Below are 21,771 nucleotides of genomic sequence, written 5' to 3' on the forward strand. Positions count from 1 at the left end.
AGATGGAGGGGGAAGCAGAGGAAGGGAGGGGAAGAGGACGGAGGGGGGGTGGGCAGGGAGGGGAGAGGATGGGTGAGGGAGGAAGGGAAGGAAGAGGAGGGAGGGGAAGGGAGAGGACAGGGGAAGGGAGGGAGGGGAGGAGGGAAGAGGGGAGGGAGGGAGGGGAAGGGAGAGGACAGGGGAAGGGAGGGAGAAGGAGGGAGGGAGGGGAGGTGAACAAGGCTCCTTGCACCCCAGGGGCACTATTTCCCTGACTTGAACAACTTAAAAGCTGGAAGGAAAAGATGAGGTGGAAAATCCAGAAACTAGGGTGTCTCCATCACCACGGGCATGAGTCTAGCTATTAACTTGGACTCGTGGTTACCGGGCCCTGGATCACGTGTTGTTTTTACTGGTCTTGGCTCAATCCCCAGGAGAAAAGGCCGTGCCTTTCCAGGGGCTGGTTCTTCGCTTCTCCGTCCAGCGAGAGCCGGCGTGAGGGCGCTCTGAAGCCCCACCTACTCTAGCTTCTCAGAGGCCACCGGTGTCCCGGGCCGGCCTGTGGTCCCAGCGGCTCACGCCAGCAACCTGGTGCGCACACACGTGTGAATGTACACTCCACGGTCAGCAACTTTGCCCAAAGACCTGGAAGCCGTGCACACGGCACACAGGCTGGGATGTGGGCGCCCTGGGGTCAGGGGGAGCTACGGCCAAGGTCCCACAACCAGAGCCCGACTCCTGGGCTGAAAGTGAGAGCCGCTGGGCTCTGGCCCTCCAAACACCGGGCTCAGGGCCATGGGGGACTCAAGGCTGAGGAGGCCAAGCACGGGACTCTGCACACCCTCACTCCGCTCTGCAGGAGGAAAGGTGCTGAAGGTGCCCCCAGAGGAGGGGCCGGCATGCCCGCAAGGTTTCTGGCTTGGGAGGAGGGCTGAGCTCCCCACTGGAGACCGTGTAGGGGAAGGGAAGGAGGGGCGGGTGCACCGCGCCAGCTCTCATGCAGACTGCCCCAACCTCTGCTTTCCAGACAAACAGACCAGCCCCAGATGCCCGGGACACCCACGGGCGGGACAGAGGTTCAGACAGGCTCATCTGGAGGAGGACTGGTCTACAAAGGGTGCCATTTCTGGGGTCCAGGCCAGGGGAACCCCTAGGTCAGAAATGTCCCAGAGAAACAGAACATGACCACGGGGGAAATTTAAATTTTTCCAACCGAGATGAATCAACTCTCAGACTCTATTTGGTCAGTGCATCAACACATTCTCTCTTCAATGCTTAAGTCACTCAGATATTCTGCACGCTTCCAGAACTCAACTGCCGGCCACGTCGGGACAGGGCGGGTCTAGACACTGCAGTCAGTGGTGAGGCTGGTGCACACGGAGGAAAAGGACGACCCAGGTCCTGGTCGGTCCACTGGCTAATCCTGCCCCCTCCCCACCCCTCCCCACCCCTCCCAGTGTCCACACCCTCACGTTGGCACCAAGGCACCGAGTGTCCACATCTTCCCAGTAGCCTGTGGGGAGGTGATGAAGGCCGAGCTGAGATGCTGACAGCACAGGACGCCTGTCGCATGTTAAAGACCACGTCACCAGCAGACACTCAGACCTTCCTAGGCCGCACAGCCACGTGCGGCACCAGCAGTGGGAGCATTCTGATCAGACCCGACTGGCTAGAGCGGGTCCCCTTCACCACGCCCGAGTCACGGATGGGGGTGTGAGCGGCAGTGCCGGTGGCCGGCATGGAGAGCCCCACTACTGGGCGTCATGCAGCCAGGGCGTGCCAAGGACGCCAGGTGCCCCCACGAGCGAGCACCAGGTGACGGCACGATGCCTTCTGGGGAGCCCCGTCCAGAGTACTTGTTTCCTCCATCTGTCCTACTGGGCAGCGTCGGCACGGACCCCCCACCCCGCACGGACGAGGCCTGGACCCAGGGAGGTGGCAGCGGAGCCCCCCACGCAGCTGCTGCGCGTGTGCGCGGCAGGCCCAGCAGGCTCCGCGCGAACCAGGTCCAGAAAGGAGAAGGGAAAGAGGAAAACAGCAGAAGAGCGGGCGAGCAGCAGGCTTCTGTCTGGGCGGGGGAGCCCCGCTCTAGCCGCGGCCCAAGGCGCCTCGTCCCCGGCGGCTGGAGCGGGTTCCGGGGAACCCCCACACCTGAAATAAGCTCCCACAGAGACCAAAACGCACAGAGACGCTTGTTCTCCTCTATGGTTGATGGTAAAAATGAAAAGCATGAATTTTTATCTATAAAAGAGCAAAAAAGCTCCCCTCTTTCTTCCACTTTAAAACAACAGAGGACCAAGAGAAATAACCAGCCCGTCGGGAGGCCTCCAGCCAACACAGGTCTCGGGCAAGCGCACAAGATTTCCACGGACGCCGCCACGTGCCCTTACCTCCAGCCGCCGGATGATCTCCCGCAGAGGAAGAGCCGACTCCTGCCCCCCGATGAACGTCGTGGTGGGCAGGTGAAAGACCTTGTCCAGGTCGGACTCGTCCAGGCCGTAGAACCCTGCAGGGGTGAGGAGAGACGGGCACAGCCACACGGAGGCCACAGTTTATGGAAAGGGGAAGGGACTCCCCGGAGGAGAGAAGAGAGAAGAGGAAAAATCATAAAAATCTCTGATATACGTAAAAATAAGTAATATTTTACAGCCAGAAACACACACTGCAGCAACAAACAGAAGCTGAGAATATTACTAGCATCACAGCTAAACAAGAGTAAAATTCATATTATGCGTGTATTAGTCCAGTGCACCAATTTTTCATAATCTAGAGATAAATGTCTTTCAAGGTCCCAGCGACACAAATTTTGACTTGAAAAGGCACTGGGTAAGTTAATCGGAAAGCAAATGAGAAGTAGTTAAGGAGGGGATTCAAGCAGCGACTGAGGAACTGGTGTGGAAGGGCCCCGTGTCCCGTGTGAGGAGGGGACAGGAGCTGGGGGTGCTGAGGCAGGGGTGACGGCTGCCCCCTGCTCCGAACTGCCTGTCTGCACCCGTCCTGTACGGGGTACTCGGCAGACCCCCCGACCCCCGCTAACACAGATCTACTGACTCTTCACCAGCATTTCCCGCAGCGCCCGCTACGCAAGGCGCTTCTAACAGCGTATTTCCAACTGACACACACGCGAAGGAAGGGCTCTGTGTCGGGCACGACGGGCTCGTTTCCCGTCACGGTGACCGTCGTGGGGAAGAGGCTGGAGGGCTGTCGGGTAACACAGCAGACTGGGCTCCCGCCGACCCTGGCCCTGAGAGCTCATGCCGGCTGGGCGAGGCGGATGCGCCTTGGCCCGGGACCCCCGGCTGCGCGAGGTCACACTTTGACCTCATGTCGGCCTAACTGAGCGGCGACAGCACAGGATGGCCGGGAGGGGGCCTCCGGCCGTCGCAGGCAGAACCGCTGCGAGGGCTGAAGACGCGCCCACGTGCAGGCCCCAGCCCAGCGCTGACTCCCAGGGCGCGTGGGGGCCAGGAACGCCCGGCTGTGCCCAGCCAAGCTGCCGTGGGGACCATAGCCTGCATGCATTTAACACCTCAGCACACACTGTTTAAGTCTTAAAAGGAAATTCTACGTTTTCCAAACCCTTCTTGCTTTCTTGAAACAAAAGCTTTTTCACATGGGGGCAGTGACGGCCGCAGTGGCTTGGGGAAGCGCACGTGCCCCTTTCCTGCTGCTATTCTACCCAGAATGGGGACGGGCCACCGCAGAGGTCTGCTGAGGCTCGGGGCGATCACCGCCTGGCTCGTGGTATTTACGAAGGACAGCCAGAATCATGTGGGGGCCATTCTTCCTAGATGCTGAGAACAGGTGTATACACCCTGTTGGGAACACTCTGATCCAGAGAACCTCAGCTTGGCAGGACCCTGCCTTGGTGCAAGGGCGGCTCCTCGGCCCCATCACCCTGTGCTGACCACTCCCAGGCCGTCCTGCTGAGCCTCCGAACGGCCAGCCCTGCTGCTATGTTCTTCAGTCACACAAGAAATTGACTCTCGGACACCTGCTTCCAGGCAGGTGGAGCAGACGTACTCCTATCTATTCCCCACTAGCTGCAACTACAGAGCCCAGACATCATAGGTAAAACAAACATAAGACAAAGCCAGAAGGTGGAGAAGGCGGCTGACCAGCCAGTGAGGACCCCAGATTTCCTTCTGGGCTCCCACATCCCAAACTTGGGGCAAAGAACAAACAACCTGAGAACTCCTCCACATGCAGACCAAAAAAGCCCCAATGAAAGCTACTCTCTCTAAAGGGTCAGGAGAGGGGCAGCTGAGCAGGGCTGAGAACTCAGACAATGACTGCTCTATTCTACCCAAACATGCAGCACACACTGCAGCCCAGCCACACCCCTGCAGGCTGCGAGGCATGTCAACGTCCAGCTCCATCCCAGGGTTTCACAGAAGGCCCACCAGGGAGCCCAGACTTTGCTCCCTCCAAGAGAGGATGCACCAGCCCACTTCCCCATCCTGGCGTCAGCAGGGTCCATGGGGACCGGGGCCCCTCCCTGTCACGGCAGTGTTCAGACGGGCCCTGCTGTAACAGAGATCAGAGTACGATTCCAAGTCTGATAATACCCAAACATCCTGGTTTCAAGAAAAGAATCCCTCACAACAAGAACCCGGAATCCCTTAGACCGAATGGGGAAAGATATCCAACAGACACTAGCTCCTAGATGGACAATGGAACTACCCGCTTGGGGCTCTCCAGGAGCCATCCTCAGACGACTTTAGTGGGCACTCAGAACGTGACAGGGACGGTGGGAAGCCAAGTATCTACAAAAACTGAAGATGCAGAAAAGGACCAAACGGGAAAGTCTGAAACTGCAAAATGCAATCACCTGAATTAAAGTTGGGCAGGTGGGCTGGAGGGCAGAGGACCAGGGACCGTGAAGATAGAACAAAAGAGATGACCAATCTGAACAACGGAGAGAAATGAAGAAAGCCTCGGGGACAGGTAACATAAAACAGAAGCCTTCTTGTTTGTGCCCACGAATCCCAGAAGGGGAGGAGGGAAGGGAAGATGAAAAAAGGGACCTGGAAAATAATGGCTGAAATGCCCCAAATACGGCCAGAGACTTCAACCCACAGATCTAAGAAGCAGCGTGAGCCCACAGGAGAAACCCAAATACAACCACGCCAAAACAGCATAATTACACTTCTTAAAATTAAAGACAAAGAAAAAATCCTGAAAGCAGCCAGAGTAAAAGGAGGGGAAAAAACCACTTGAAGGCAGAGGGTTTCTCATCAGGAGTGGGGGTGGGGGGGCAGAACAGGGGCACACACTTTTCAGAGCCCCGTGTCCGGGGACCGCACGCTTTAGGAACGAAGGGGAAATGGAGCATTCTCAGTTGCACGGAATGAAGACAGTCTATCTCCTACAGGAATGGCTAGAGAAAATTCTCTACAGAGAAAGGAAGTGACATCAGAAGGGATCTTAGACATTAGGAAGGAAGACAGAACATGGAATAAAAAGTACAGGTTAGGGGCGCCTGGGTGGCTCAGTTGTTAAGTGTCTGCCTTCGGCTCAGGTCATGATCAGGGTCCTGGGATCAAGCCCCGCATCGGGCTCCCTGCTCGGCGGGAAGCCTGCTTCTCCCTCTCCCGCTCCCCCTGCCCGTGTTCCCTCTCTCGCTGTGTCTCTCTGTCAAATAAATAAAATCTTTTAAAAATAAAGTACGGGTTAATAAAGCAGACTTCCCTTCTCCTCCTGGGTCTTCTAACTTAGGGTTGATGGTCGAGGCCAAACTTATGACACTGTCTGATGTGGTTCTAAACATGTAGAGAAAATATTTAAAACAATTTGATTTTAAATGAAGAAGACAAAGGGATATAGAGGGAGATACACTTTCTACACTTCATTTGAACTCATAAAACAATGACACCACTAGATTGTGATAAGCCGTGTATATATAATATCATACCAAGACGGCCACAAAAAACCCTGAAAACAACTACTAAAAACACAAAGATATGACTAAAAATATTATACACAAATAAAACTGGAATTCTAAAATACAGGCTTAAAAACCCATCTGAAGTCAGGAAAAAGAGGGAAGAGAAATGAAAAAGAAAACAAACAAAATAAAGAACAAGATGTTAGACTTAAGCCCCAGCATATTAATAATTACATTAAATATAAATGATCTAAATATGCCAACTAGAAGACAGAGGTTGGCAAAGTGGATTAAAAAATAAAAAAAGACCTGACGATATGCCTGTCTACAAGAAACCCACTTCAAATATAATGATATAGACAGATTAGAAGTAAAAGGATAGAAAAAGATATAACTTGTAAACACAATCAAAAGCAGAGGTGGTTCCATTATTATCAGATAAAGTAGACATCAAAGCAAAGAAAATTACTAGACACAGAGAGGGACATTACATGATGATAGGTCAATCCATCTAGAAGACAGAGGAATCTCAACTGTGCATGAACCCAACGATGGACCTACAAATAATGTGAACCAAAAACTGAGGACAGAAAGGAGAAAAAGAGGCGGCTGGGTGGCTCAGATGGTTAAGTGTCTGCCTTTGGCTCAGGTCATGATCCTAGGGGCCTGGGATCGAGCCCTGCATCAGGCTTCCTGCTCAGTGGGGAGCCTGCTTCTCCCTTTCCTTCTGCTATTCCCTCTGCTTGTGCTCTCTGGCTCTATCTCTGTCAAATAAATAAATAAAACCTTAAGAAAAAAAAAAAGAAAGAAAGAAGAAACAGAGAAACCCACAGGTATAGTTGGAGACTTCAACTCTTCTCTCTCAATAATTCATTTAAAAGGAAAACAGGAAATTGCCAAGGATATAGGACTCAACAACCACTAACCAATAGGATCTAATGGGCATTTACAGAACACTTCGCCCAACAACAGCAGAATACACGTACTTCCCAAGTGCCCATGGAACATATGCCAAGACAGACAGTTCACTGGGCCATAAAAAATCCTCAACAAATTTAGCAGAACTGAAATCATACAGAATGCATTCTCTAACCACAATGGAATGAGACTAGAAATCAATAACAGATAAAAGGAAACTCTCCAAATTATTAGAAATGAAACAACACACTCCTAAATAATCCATGGATGACAGAGGAAGTATTAAAGGGTATCAATACACGGAACTGAATGAAAATGAAAATATGAAATACCAAATTTTGTGGGACAGCTAAAGCAGTTTCCCAGAGGGAAATTTACAGCAATAAGCACACACATTACAAAAGAGGAAGTCTCAGCGTGTCTGAGTGGCTCTGTCAGTTAAGTGTCTGACTCTTGGTTTTAGTTCAGGTCTTGCTCTCAGGGTCGTGAGATCGGCTCTGCATCAGGGTCCGTGCTCAGCGTGGAGTCTGCTTGGAATTCTCCCTCTCCCTCTGCCCCTCCTCCTGTGCACTCTCTCTCTCTCTTTCTAAATAAATAAAATCTTAAAAAAAAAAAAGAGGAAAAATCTCAAATCAGTAATCTAAACTCCCACCACAAGAACCTAGAAAAGGAGGGGGAGAAACCCACATAGAAAGTAAAAATAAGGAAATAATAAAGATAAGAGCAGAAATCTATTTAAATCAATTGTACTGAAAACAGCAAAACAACAGAGAAAAGTCAACGAAACAAGGAGCTGGTTCTCTGAAAAGATCAGTAACACTGACAAACCTCTAACAAGACTAACAAAGGAAAAGGGGCACCAGGGTGGCTCAATCAGTTAAGCGTCGGCCTTTGGCTCGGGTCATGATCCTGGGATCCTGGGTTTGAGCCCTACATCGGGCTCTCCACTCAGCGGAGTCTTCTTCTCCCTCTCACTCTCCCTCTGTGCACATACGCTCTCTCTCTCTCAAATAAGTAAAATCTTAAAAAACAGAACAAAACACTAACAAAGACACAAATTACCAATATCAGGAACAAAACAGGATAGCAATGCAGACCCCACGCATATCAACAAGATACTAAGGGAATACTATGAACAACTCTATATACGTACACTTGACAACTCAGATGAAACATACCATTCCTAGAACAATATGAACTGCCACTACTCACCCAGTATGAAACAGATAATTTGCAATAGTTCTGCAACTATTTTTTTTTTTAAAGATTTATTTTATTTTATTTATTCGAGAGAAAGACATACAGACAGAGAGAACATGAGCAGGGGTAGAGGGAGAAGGAAAGGGAGAAGCAGGCTCCCCGCTGAGCCAAGAGCCCAATGTGGGGCTCGATCCCAGGACCCTGGGATCATGACCTGAGCTGAAAGCAGATGCTTAACCATCTGAGTCACCCAGGCGCCCCAATAGCTCTACAACTATTAAGGACATTGAATTCCTAAATAAAAAGCTTCTGAAAAAGAAATCTCCAAACCCACATGGTTTTGTTGCAGAATTCTACCAAATACTTAAAGAAGAATTAACACCAGCTCTAAAATCTCTTTCAAAATATTAAGCAGAAAAGGAAAAACAACAACAACAACAGCTCATTTTAGGAGGCTAGGACTACCTTGATACAAATGGCAAAGACAAATGAAAAAAGAAAATTACAAACCAATATCCCTCATTAATATAGATGCAAGAAATACATAGGTGCAGCAATATTTAAAAAGAATTTGACAGGCGCCTGGGTGGCTCAGATGGTTAAGCATCTGCCTTCGGCTCAGGTCATGATCCCAGGGTCCTGGGATTGAGTCCCGCATCGGGCTCCCTGCTCCTTGGGAGCCTGCTTCTCCCTCTGCTTCTCTTTCTCTCTCTCTCTCTGTCTCTGAAGAATGAATAAATAAAATCTTTAAAAAAAAAAAGAAGAATTTGGCACCATGACCAAGTGAAGTTTATTCCAGTGATACAATATTGGTTCAACATCTGAAAATCAGTGTAATCTGCTATACTATCAAGTTAAAGAAGAAAAATCACCCGGCTGTATCAATAGATGCAGAAAATTTTCACACTTCTTCAAAATAAAAACTAGCAAAAAAATAGGAATAGAAGGGAACTTCTTCAACTTGATAACATCTACAAAAAATCTATAGCTAATATTATACTTGGTGATGAAAGACAGAACTTTCCCCCTAAGATCAAAAACAAGGTAAAGATGTACATTCTCAGGACTCTTACTTAACATGGTGCTAAAAGTTCCAGCCAACGCAATTAGGCATGAAAAGGAAATAAAAGGCACACAGGTTAAAAAGAAAGAAAGAATTGTTCCTCTTGTCAGATGATATGATTATCTACACAGAAAATCCTAAGGAATCTACCAAAAAAAAAAAAAAAAGTCCTAGAATAAGTGAGCTCAGCAAGACCACAGGATATAATATAAACACAAAAATCAACTGTATTTCTAGATATTAGTAATGATATGTAGACACTAAAATTAAAAAGAAAAAGAATCTTGGGCATAAATCTAACAAAACACACACATGACTTGTACGTTGAAAACTATGAAAAGCTGATAAAATAGATCAAAAAAAGATCTAAATAAATGGAGAGGCATACTATGTTCATGGATTGGGAGGCAATGGAGTAAACACGCCAATTCTCTTAAACAGATCTGTAGGTTTAGCACCATTGTTACCAAAATGTCAACAAGTTGTTTTGTAAACACAGACAAGCCTTCTCTCAAATTCATCTGGAAAGAGAAAGGCCAAAACAGTTCTGAAGCAGGAAAATAAAGCTCAGTAGCTACGGTAACCCAGAGAGTGACAGTGGTTGGGGAACAGACACACAGGCTAGGAAAGGATCGAGAATCCAGGAACAGATCGGCGCAAGTCAATCCAACTGATTTTTGACAAAAATGCAAAAGCAATTAAACAGAGGGAAGACAAAGTTTCCAGGTGTCGGGGAAACCGGACATCCTTAGGCAAAAAACAAAAAAAAACCCCTTGACCTAAACTTCAGGTTTTATACAGAAATTAACTCAAAATGGATCGTAGATTTAAATGTAAAATGCAAAACTAGAGAACCATTAGAAAAATAGATAGAAGGGGTGCCTGGGTGGCTCAGAAGGTTAAGAGGCAAACTCTTGATTTCAGTTCAGGTCATGATCTCCAGGTTAGGAGATCAAGCCCAGCGTCAGGCTACTCGCTTGGTGTGGAGCCTACTTAAGATTCTCTCTCGGGGCGCCTGGGTGGCTCAGATGGTTAAGCATCTGCCTTCGGCTCGGGTCATGATCCCAGGGTCCTGGGATCGAGCCCCATGTCCAGCTCCTGGCTCAGCGGGGAGCCTGCTTCTCTCTCTGCCTCTCCCCCTGCTCGTGCTCTCTCTCTCTCTCTGTGTCTTGAATGAATAAATAAAATCTTTAAAAATTAAAAAAAAAAAAGATTCTCTCTCTCCCTCTGCCTCTGCCCGTCTCCCCATTCACCCTCTCTCTCTAAAATAAATAAATACATCCTAAAGAAAAAAAAGAAAAATATGTAGGAGAAAATCTGGGTTCTGAGATTTGGCAACAAAAGCACAATTCATAAAAGGGAACGCTGGCAAACTAGACTTTATCAGAATTCAAGATTTTGCCCGGCAAAAGACCCGATTGGCCAAAGAATGGGAACGATGCAAAGGTCCTCCGAGTGAATGAATAGTGGAAGCAAGTGTGGGACACCCACGGCAAGGAGTTCTGCTCAGCAAGAAGGGACAAGCCAGTATTACAAAGCCACCTGGCTCGAACCCCAGAAAAATCAGGTTGACTGAAAACTGGCAATTCCAAAATATTACACACTATGATTGCATTTGCATAACATTCTTGCACTGACGAATTACAGAAATGGAGCCCAGGATAGTGGCTCCTGGGGGTTAAATGGGAGTAGGATGGAGGGGAAGCGGGTGTGGCTAAGGAAGGCTGCAGGAAGGCACCCCCGAGGTGACGAGGTGACGTGTGGCCTAGCCAGCACCCTGGTGGGATGTGCCATGGTGTACAAGACGTTACCACCGTGGGACAGGCTGTGAGGCACGAGGCTCCCTGTGAATTCTTACAACTGCATATTAATCTATGATGATCACAAAAACAAAAGGTGTAATCAAAACTGGGGTCTCACAGCTACAATCAGATGGAGGAAAACGAGAACTTCTCAGGGCCACCTGGCATGGAGGGAAGCCTGGCCACTGGGGAAGTGACAACAGGCAGACGGCCCCCAGCACCTCACTCTGGATTCTTCAAAGGTGCTTTGCCCAGAACCATGGGTCACTGAGGATTCCTTACTTCATGGAGTAAGTTTTTATCAATACTTCAATTGTCCTTCAAACACGGGAAGATCAACAGAGAAATCTCGTCCCAAATGCCCAGGAAGCAGAATCTCAAAGAATCCAGAGCCCAGTCGAAGACACAGTGCAGAGGTGGAGGAAAGGGTGTGCCGACATGCAGAATGCCATGTGGCCTCCGCCCCCCGCCGGCTCGGCAGGAGCTCCAGGCAGCCTGCACTAGAAGACAAGCTCAGCGAAGCGGAGGCAAGACACACGGGAGGTGAGAATGGACGGAAACAGATATGACACAGAAGTGGCGATCCCTGCTGGGTGACAGCTGAATGACGGGACAACGCACTTCAGTACAATTAACAGTCAACTTTCCCCAAATCGCATGCTGGGAAAAGTTGCACATCCTGTTCAAATGAGGTCCTCAGCTCCAGAAAGGTGAAAGGCGCGTTATTTTCCTACCTCCTACTGTTAGCATTCGGAGTCGTTCCTTGAACACTGCAAGGTCTGAGAGGCAGAGTGAGGTGGCGTGGGTGAGAGCAGAAGGAAAAAGACAGTGAGAGTTAGTTCAAGACCCAGACATCCCAACCCTGCACCGTCACCGCGGTCACGGGGGGCACAGACACCGCCACACAGACAGACACCGAAGGGGGACAGGGTGGGGCTCAGGGGGCCGACAGCTACTGGGGTACCTGTGGGAACTGCTCAGAAACAGCTGGAATGAGGTGAGCCCAAAGGAGGGAAAGGCCGCTTCCTGATGCAGGGAAGAACTCCTCGCTTCCCTGTCCTGAAGAAGAGGCTGACACAGCACTCTCCTGGGAAATCGAACCCACCCAACCCAGCTTCGGGGTGACAAAACCAGGGAACAGAAAATGAAAAGGCCTAATTTCTAGCAGACGGTCCTCACAAGTGGGGCAGCAGGTAATGGGCTAGACCCTAACCCTCCAGATTCTGATGGGTCCTAAGGACAGAGGTGGGTCCTTGGTCCCCGCTCGGCAACAAGGCAGAACCGGGAGGGAGCTCAGCTGCACAGAACCGCCCCAGGACTGCCCACGGTCCTCCTGCAGCAAGCTTTCTCGGCCGCTGGTGAAAGCCAAGGTGTTCATCTGGATACACAAAGCACCTTCCTTCTCCTGACCCTGGTCCCCTGGGGTCCGGGGGCCGGGAGGGTCGTGGCGGCAGGGCATGCAAGGGCAGGCAGCTGAGTGATGGGAGCGTGCTCACGGTCACCGCAGCTGCTCCCTGCCCTGGCAGTGCAGAGGAAGGCCAGCGGACGCTGCCTTGGAGGTGGAGAGCAAAAACTCTGAGTCAGGGCAGGGCCCCCTGCTCGGGGTGGGCAAGCCCTCCTCCTCGCCTGCGGGGACAGCAGCACCCAGCAAAGACTGCAGAGCCGGTGGCTCTTAAGACAACAGATCATCCAAGTTCCTCACAGAAGTGTGGATGCCTTGCTTACGGGCAAGAAAAAAGAATCTTCCTTTTTCCCCTGCAATCCTCAGAATCGAGACAGAGGACCGCGCCCCGCCGCAACAGCGATCTGCAAGCGTGCCCTATTTTCAGAAACTCTATAGGTGACACACGGAATGTCTTGAAAGGCTGACATCTGTTCACTCCGGGTACTGGTTCTGTGGATTCTTATGTGTACTTCCTGGCAGATTCAAGAGAAGACACGAACAGCTGGTGTTGTGTCATCTGCAGAGAGCACACGGGGGTCCCTGCAAGCCACACGTTACTCCCTGATGTGCACATGACCCTGCCGGAGACACGGAGCGGCTGGGATTCAGCCACGGTGCCCCCCGGCCTGCCTGGGCGTCTGGGAGGACACCTCTGCAAGGCATGACCCCTGCGACCTTGGCTTGGCGTGAGCCCGACCCCCAGCTCTTCACTCATGGCCGCACACGGCTGCCTACAGATGTCAAGTGAACTGCTCTGTGTTGCTCCGAAATTAGGAAAGCTAACTAAAGATCAACTCTATTTTTAGTTATTCTCCCCAGATGTCAAGGGAGCAAAAGTGGCCATGGTGGACATGGAGTGCTCTAGAAGGTCAGCAGGCCGGCAGCGAGACTCCGGTCCAGACCACGCCGGAACGAGCTAGCCCACTGACGTGGTCAAAGTGTTGCCATTTTGGACTTCTGATTTGGCTTTTTAACTACAGGCACACCTTGTTTTATCGCACTTCACAGATACTGAGTTTTTTGTGTTTTTCTTTCTTTTACAAATTTTAGGAATTTACAACTTTGCGGCAGCCCTGTATCCAGTACGCCCATGGGCCCCATTTCCCCAACAGTATGTGCTCACTTCCTGTCTGCGTCACATTTTGGTCATTCTCGCCACATTCCAAACCCCTCTTATCCCACCTGCACAGTGCTGTGCTGTGCTGAGCCCCGACAGCTCGGAGGACAGTTAGCGGGACGGTGTGCATGCTGCCTTTGCTCCGACACGGTGTGGCTATTTCACACTTGCTCGGCCACGGGGCAGACCTCGCTCTTGGGCGCACGGGGAACCAAAGAGCTCCCGGGGCTCGCTCTGTGGCCACGCTGGCTCTCCTGCGCTGGCCTGGAGCCGAGCCCGCAGGACCTCAGCTCAAGCTCATTTCCCGAGACGGGCGGTGTGCAAACACCGACGGCAAACAAGAGAGGCATCACGGTTTCCTCCCTGTGATCTACAGAATGGGTTTCAAGTTCCCCTGTAATTATGTTGCAACCTCACATCACAGTAAATGTCCGTCACCTCTGTCCCCGTGAGCAATCACGGTACACATCTACACAGACCCAGAGGCGCCAGCACATCACGCACCGCATGTGAAAGCAAGACACGGAAGGCAGGTCAGTGGGACGTTTCTGCACGTCCCAGACCAGCCGAGGGTGGCTCAGCTCCCTCCCCACCCGAACAAAGCCAGCGCTGCATGCCCACATAGGACACAAGTGTGGTTACGTCCAGTTTGTTTGTAGTGAAGACAGCAATGACCCTGACCCCGCGGGACTCCCCGTCTGGACCTTTCCGTCGATAGTCACACGCTGACCCTAATCTAGGGCCAACCAGAAAGGCCTCGCTAGGAAACCCGATCCTGTCCGGATCCCCTGAGGGATTCAAGGTGGAACATGCCCCCGGGCGTCTCGTGTCAGTGCTCCCGACCCTCGTCCACGGGCGTGGGTTTGACGGGACGACCGGGTACAGATGAGGATGTGTTCCTGGGGCCCACCTGGAACCCGGCTCCTGACAAAACACATCCTGGGGAAAGGTACCCTGTTGCTAATAATCATCCACCCAATTATGGGCCAGCTGAGAAACTGTACTGACGTTAGTTTGCATTTAAAATCTTAATTACCGCCACCACTCAACAACGCTTCTGCCGCGCTGGCGGAAGGCAGTACGCTGTGTGAGCGCCCATCTGCTGGCAAGCCCAGCATCCCGCCACCCAGGGGCCCTGCATGCCCGCCGAGTCTCCCGTGACTAGTAAGAGCCTGCCCGTGAATTCTCTCCACCCGTCACTTCGGGAGCCAGGAGAATGCGTGTGATGTCAGGGTAGGGACCCTAGGCCCGCAATTCCCAACCTTCTCCAAACCAGTCAAAGGTCAAGAGCTTAATGGAAATTATTTCACACAATCTACTTTATTTAAAAAACTGGGAGTGGACATAGCCCTGCTCGCGCTGCACGCCAGCATCAGCAGCCCTCGGAGACAGCCCGCTGCCCCCTGGGCTCACGCCTGCCCACCGCTGCCCCTCCACCCACCTGCTTCCCCAGCAGTACAACGTGCTCTCAGACATGTGGGGAGCGAGCATCTCCCGAGCCTGGGTTCCCCACAAGGGGACGGAGAAACTGCCTGCATCCACAGGGAGAAGGGGAGGTCAGGCCAGAGGAGGCACAAGAGGGACCCAGGCTCCACACGGAACACGCAGGCCACCCTGCTCCAGCCCCAGCTCCGGGGCTCCCTCACCACGATCAGCTCTGGTGTGACCCCAGGCTGCATGCTCCGTCCCTCGGTTTCTGAATTTACCTCATTACCAGAGGGCCTGGCAGCGACCTAGCTCGAAAGATCGTTAACAATCGCACTAGCTCACAACTTCATGGAGCTTAGGAAGCTCCAGGCACTGTTCTAAGGATTTTATTTAATTCTGAAGCCGCCTTACAGATGAGGAGGTGCAGGCTGGTCCTGGCTGAGATGGGGCTCCCGCCCGGGGAGCTAGCTCTGAGGCCAGGCCCGTGGCCCAGAGGAGGCGAGGGGCATGGAAGCACCCAGAAGTGTCCAGGTCCACGAGCAGCGGTCGGGCTGGACCGGCTGTTTTCCCGAAGACCTACATGCACCAAAGGTGACACAATTCAAACTAACTTTCTTGCAGATTCACTATTTCCGCTTTTTGCACCCAAAGAAAGAATTCATCACTATTTCAAATTCTCAGAATGAAAATGCTCTTTCCTCTACAAAGCAGGGGACTGCTCCCTGACTTGGTCCTGGTGGTTCTGAAGGGCTCCTGGCCAGGGGAGGCAGCATCTCCTTCCTCAGAAGAGCCCGGGGGGCTCTGGGGCCACGTCTGTGTGGCCCTCCTGGTGCCTCACGAACTTTCGGGGCACCACTCCAGGAGGGAATGTAGGGTGAGGCCACGGTGGCCGGGAACAAACTGGGAAGAATGACGGAGGCCCTGCCCCCACCCCTGCGTCTGCCCTCGACCAGCGCTGGGACGGGACACTGGAGCGTCGCCAGGCGTCCCAGCCTGCACGGACCAGCCGGGCTGGGAGTGTCGGGGGACCTCTAAGCAACCTCTGCTGGTGCCTGCAGGCTGCGGCTCTGTCCTGCCCTGACCAGTCTCACGTGGACCGAGCACAGCTTCACATCTCCCCCCCTCCGCCCTGAAGTTCGAATGAGAGTGGAGAACCACCAAAAAACACCCATTTTAATACCGAGAAACTGACAACCATGAATGAGCCACAGGGTGATGCAGTTTGGGGCAGGAGAGGGTGCCCCCTACCTCCTGTGCCCCCTCCTGCTGGAATGCCTCACGGTGTCAGGCCCTCACCCCTCTCTGGAGAGGCCCCAGACCTTCAACACCTGTGGGGGCCCTGCGGTGCTTCAGGCCAGGCGAGCACAGGCCGTGTGGGGCGGGGTGCCGCCAGGGATGTGTGGGGAGGAGGAAGAGAGGGAAAGCAGCCCCGGACCCCCCAGCAGTGGGGGGCCTTTCTCCAGTGAAGACGGCGGTGACGGACCGCTAGCTAACATGGACCCTGAAGCCGACGCTGTCGGAAACCTTGCCTTACCTGGCTCGAGCCTGACCACCCACGCCACAGCCCAGGGGTGCTACAGAGTGCTGGGGCGTCACAGAGGGTTAGAGACCACTGCTCGAGGAGGCAAGTTCCGTCCCCTCCCGGAGAGCAGCATAGGGCAGGGAGGCAATCGTAAGTTTTATTAGCATGCACGGTGCGTCCGGTGGGCACCTGGCCATCTCCGGATCAGTCATCTCAGCACGGGTTAGCGGCACGGTGACCGAGAGCAGATTAACTTGAGAAAGCAACTGCAGGGGGAGCCCAGCCGCGCCCTGTGTGTGCTTCCTGGTGGCAGAGGAAGGAGCGGGGACGCGTGACAGCAGCTGCCTGAGCTCCACACACCTCCCCGCGCGCCGGGATGCCTTCCAAAGTTTCCTTCCTCAGTGTGATCACCAGCGTTTAGGAATCGACCCCGGAGCACCGCGCGCTCTGGAACCCGCCCGTTAAAGGCAGGCCGTGCCGTGCGCCAAGGAGCCCAGCGCGCAGCGAGGCCGCGTCGGGCGGAGGCCGTGCTGAATCGGGACCTGGAAACCAAGCCAGCAGAGTCGGCGTCTGGCATGTCAGGTGACCCGCCTGCCCGGGAAGTCATCTTTTCCTCGGTGCCACAAACCTCGTCTGCCCCAAATTTTACTCTCCAAGTTTGAGACTCAGACAATTGAGCTCATGGAGTCTGGCTGAAAAGCTGGGATAAAAGTAACTTGCCCCAAACACGCTAAATTTCAAGTGATCAGAACGAAGGAAACTTAAGAGCCTCTCCCTTCCGTCTGAGGACGTCCTGGCCGCCACAGCCGTGACGCAGAGCAGCTAAGCAGCGCAGCACTGGCCGCTCCCAGACCCTCACCAAGTTTGTCTGTGGAGGAGATAATGTCAGCGGGCACGGACGAGTCCAGATCGGCGTCCAAAATCCCCAGGGGGTCCAGCTGCGCTACATGGTGCCCTCGTATCTACGGATGGGCCAGCGAGGGAGGGGGACACACACAAAAGGACAGGAGAAAAAAAAGAGGGAAGGGGTAAAAAAAAGTAAAATTACATTAAAATTAGCATTTACAGATTAATTCTCACCCACGTTTGAAGAAACAGTTACCGGAGCATCATCAAAATTTACACAACTAATTCCGAGAGGATCAAGTTTTGCAATGTGGTGACCCCTGACCTGGAAGCAATAACACAAGCAGTCGTTAAGCAGGACCCGCGGGCTGTGGGGGGGAAAAGTTACACTTGGTCAAACTTGAATCCAAAGTAACAAAATTAGTTAAAAAAAAAAAAAAAAAAGCCTTCAAACATTTTATCGTGAAAGTGCTCTTGTGCTTATAAAAAGAGATAAACTCGGGTCACAGTAAACTGGGCAGTTCTGGGGACCCTTGCAGTTCCCCTGGATAAACGAAGTGGGACATAGGTTGATGCCCGCGTGGGACCACGCAGCTCAGCACGTTAGTGCCCCCAAGGAGGGGAGCCCAGACCCCGCCGAGGGGCACTAGGACTTCGGTTTCTGATCTGAACTAAGAAGCAAAAGGAGGAAGACAATCCCTCCCAACTTCAAGTCTTGGCTACCTGACCCACGACTGTTTGCTAGCAGTTTGAGAGCGGGTGGCTGCTGAGGGGGACCTGGGACTGCGTGAAGTTACTGAGGCTACACGAGGCAGGCAACACCCACCAAATGCACCTGCCTCCAGAAATGACCACTGAACAACGCTCCAGAGCATATGGCCATGCCGACCACATGGCTCGGAGCGTCTGCCCACTCGCCAGGACCTGCTGTCCCGACCCGTGGCGTCTCCTGGAAATGTGCTCAGGAGAGACGAGAACTCCATGTGGTCCATGGAAGAGGCGGCGGCAGGGGAGCCCAGGTGCCCAGGGACCCTGGAAAGGACTCCCTCCGCAGGCCTGATTTCTCCTCCGTCTTCAGAGCTACTCTCAGAGCAGGTGTTCTGGTCTGAATTCTGGGCTCCTCCCTGCCAGGGGGAGAAAGGTGGGGGGAGCCCCACGTGTCCTGCCCAACAGCCTCTGATGGCATGGACCGCTAACTGGAAGACTCCTGGAGACCGCCTGCCCCTCACCCACCTCTCATGCACTCGTGGGCTCTGCTTCTGTCCCAAACTCTACAGGTTCATTTCCTCTGGTCGTATGTGAGTGCTGGCGACTGAGAAGGGGGCGCACCCCTTCCGGTCACTGCTCCCTCCTGGTGATCAGCAGCCCCCTCGACACCCCAGCAAGGACGGCTTTTCCCTGCCCACAGTTTTGCTTGTCAACTTGTGGAAAGAAATAGGAGCTGTTTACTGGGCAGGTGCTACGGGCAGCAAACGTGCTCAAGCGGGGCCAGACTGTCCGTCCCGGCTCTCCGGCTCCTGGCGTATTTCGTGTTTGCCCCCCCGGCTCCCGGGCACGGAGCGGTGCCTGGTTCCACGACACGTCAGTCGGGGCGCCCTCCGTTGCTGACGTACCGCCGGCCGGCGGGTGGGCCTTACCTGGTAGGCTCTGATGAGAGACTGCACTGCCAGGTGGTCCTCCACCAGCTTGTCCACGTTGGGCTGGGCGTCCACCAGGGGCTGTGCTCGCGCCACGGCAGACAGGGAGCCCGAGCTCAGGGGGAGCGGGCTCTGGTAGGCGGTGCCCGGCAGCGCTCCAGCGTTGGTATTTCGGAAGAAAATGTCCCATGACTAAAGACAAAGAAGGAACTCGCATTACCCCATGGCTCACCTAGGACGCAGGACTCGTTTTCAGCCCCAAAGAGCAGTGTTCTTGGCAGGCAAGTCACGTCCCGGTTATATTCGCCCGCCAGCAGGCTGGTGGGGCAACTTGCTCCTACGCTGCACAGCCCGATTCCGCCCCAGAAGGGTTGGGCCCTGCTTCCATTATTCCCCCGGGATGCCCCCTCTTACCCCACCCCTAAGACGCAGATTATGTAAGGCTGCCCTTCCATCAAAACCCCAAAGGCCCAAAGTCGCACAGCTCTGCAGCACTCCAGTGACATGCCGACTGCTTCGGGGCGGGCGGCCTGGGAGGCAGGTGAACAGAGGCCTTCCCGCCCCATCTGGCCCTGGCCCAGTTATCTGGAAGACCAGCGCTCCTGGCCCTTGTCTGCAGCTGCCCCGACGGGACCACCTGAGGGGGGCCGAGCATTCCAAGTATCTCTCCAGACCCAGAGGCTGGGCACAGTCTTGGGGGGCCCGGGCTGGCCTTGCTCATGCTTGTGTTCCCAGGTGCAAGATGGAATTGGGGCCCTTGTAAGGAGCCCAGGGCTCGTATCTGGAAGCCTGCCATGCTCCTTCACTGACCGCTGGAGAAACGGCCCCGTCTGTAATTCAGGAGGGCCACTTAGGAGATGCGGGGGTGCGGGCTCAGAGACTGAACTTGGGATCTCAGCTCCGACACATGGATGAGTCACCCAACTTCCTGTGCTCTGTCACCTGTAAGAGGAGGACACCCGTGCGTAACCTCGCAGGTCTGTTGTAGAGATCGAATCACATGGCTAAAGACTCTCTTCAGAACGCAGTCCGTGGGCAGCAAGAACTTCACTGGCGTTACTGCTGCTCGTGATTTCCTCTGTGCCAACACGAACGATCTCATTTCCTTCTGTCCTTCTGTTCTCGGTATTCCGTGCTTGGAAGATTCCATTTGCAATTTACAGAGATACCATGAACTACGACAGTTTATCACCTCAAGCAAAGATGTAAAGTTTCCAAAAAAACATATTTCCGAGCTCAGAGACCTGAAGGCTTAATAACATTCCTTTGGAAAAAAGAACACTATTGAAAACCAGCAAGTTCAGACACACAAAAATGTCATCCTTCCTCAGTGTCCGAGGACCTTTCTGTCAGTAAGCAGATTGAGACCCATGACAAACACTGCTGGACTTTTGTGCCCACCATCCCAGGAGGAGCTACCGGGATGCCGTCCCGAGGAGCTTGGCCGGGGCTCGGCGGGCATCGCATGGGTGGTCCGTATGCGGACTGACGCCATGGCGTGGGTCCTCACGGTCTTCTGGCTTTCTCAGGCAGGCTCTGTTCGGGGCTGTTCGGGGTCACTCAGGGGCCTGGCGCACTTCCTCACGTGGGGCAGCCTGGCCTCTCCCTACAACTGCTTTGGAGGGAGCTTTGTAGAACGTTTAAATCATTCTACAATAAGAACGTATTCTCCCTTTTGTGTTCAGAAAAGGTAATTTTTAAAAATCAAATCATTAGCGGGATGACCATCCAACACGGAGTGGTACACTTTATGTGATTTTGTGTCTCGGTAACAGTTTTAAAATGTTTTAACCCATTAGTCCAGGTTTTACTGTTTTTACCTTGCTGGTTAATTTTCAGCGTGTCAGCTGATGGTAGACAGGATGTGGGGCTCTCTCCCGGCACCTGCCTTTAACGCCGACATAAAGCCTCTTGTGCCACAAAAACTGACAGCCGGGGCACCCTCTGCAATCCAGGACTCGGGGGCCCAGGCCCTCCCCTCGCCCCTCCAACTGGTGCCAACTCTCTGGCCCTCCTCTGACATGGGTGAAGGGCAGCGTGTTCACCAGGGAAGACAGCTGCCTTCGTTTCTGGAGGGAAAGAGAGGCCACCTGAGTATCGACTCCTAAGGGAAGGGAGGCTGCCTCTCTGCTCCCACCTGCTTTGCTACAAGGACACAAGGAGCTAACACACTGGACCCCCCACGTACTTCTGACCCTGTGGAGCTTTTCCAGCATGTCCAAGTGAGCCCCTGCATCTGGGGAGTGGCTCTGGCCCAGGGCTCTCGCTGGCCTCCGTCCAGGCCTCCAGTGACCGAGGGCCTGGCCCAGAAGGAGCCCCTCGGAGGTGGCAGTGAGGCAAAAGCCAACAGCATGCCGCCCAGAGCACTGGGGACGGCCAGACCATGGCGACGGCCACAGGGACACGGGTCAGCGGCAGCCCTCACGTAAACACCATCGCGCACCCGCCCACCCTGCCGAGGAAATGCAGACATGAAAGGCCTCTCCAGCGGAGGCGGAGGGCACAGCCAGAGACAAGAGCAGCAGGGGCCCCATCCAGCCCGGCCCCGGGAAGGGGGGGCGCAGGCGATCGCCACCATCGGGCCTCCTCTCTCTGACCTTCTTTTGTGCTTGGAGTCAAACTCCAGGTGATCTCCAATTGGCTGAGGACAAACCCACAGCTGCAAACCCGGCTGGTGCTGGAGGCGGTCAGAAGAAACTGGTTCACTCCAGTCCTGCAGGGACGGGGAGCCAGCAGCAGGACCACAGCTGAATGCGGCGCCTGCCTCCCGTCACTCACCCCCACACCCAGCCGGCCTGGACACCTGCCCTCCAGCGGGCCCCCCCCAACAGCAGCGGGCCCCCCCCAACAGCGGCGAGCCGCCTGCCACCCAGACCCGGGAGGCTTTCACACCAGACCTCTGCAGCGGGAGTCCGGGGCAGCGTGGCT

General features: G+C 53.4%; 1 protein-coding gene across 4 annotated transcripts in view; it reads right to left on the reverse strand.

Moving 5' to 3' along the window:
* OGDH (oxoglutarate dehydrogenase) overlaps positions 1 to 21,771 on the reverse strand; it is a 55,330-nt gene that overhangs the window by 25,631 nt on the left and 7,928 nt on the right. The window contains exons 2-5 of one of the 4 annotated variants that reach the window (XM_081800850.1): positions 18,844 to 19,035; positions 17,441 to 17,531; positions 11,584 to 11,628; positions 2,370 to 2,485 (exon numbers count right to left, since the gene is read on the reverse strand). In XM_081800850.1, coding sequence (XP_081656976.1) covers positions 2,370 to 2,485; positions 11,584 to 11,628; positions 17,441 to 17,531; positions 18,844 to 19,035 — 444 coding nt within the window. Of the gene's footprint in view, positions 1 to 2,369; positions 2,486 to 11,583; positions 11,629 to 17,219; positions 17,323 to 17,440; positions 17,532 to 18,843; positions 19,036 to 21,771 lie in introns of all 4 variants that reach the window. The other 3 variants (XM_081800849.1, XM_081800852.1, XM_081800851.1) reach the window with 3 other exon arrangements.

The sequence above is a fragment of the Leptonychotes weddellii genome, chromosome 12, assembly GCF_054177405.1.
Source record: "Leptonychotes weddellii isolate Sample4059 chromosome 12, ASM5417740v2, whole genome shotgun sequence".
NCBI lineage: Eukaryota > Metazoa > Chordata > Mammalia > Carnivora > Phocidae > Leptonychotes > Leptonychotes weddellii.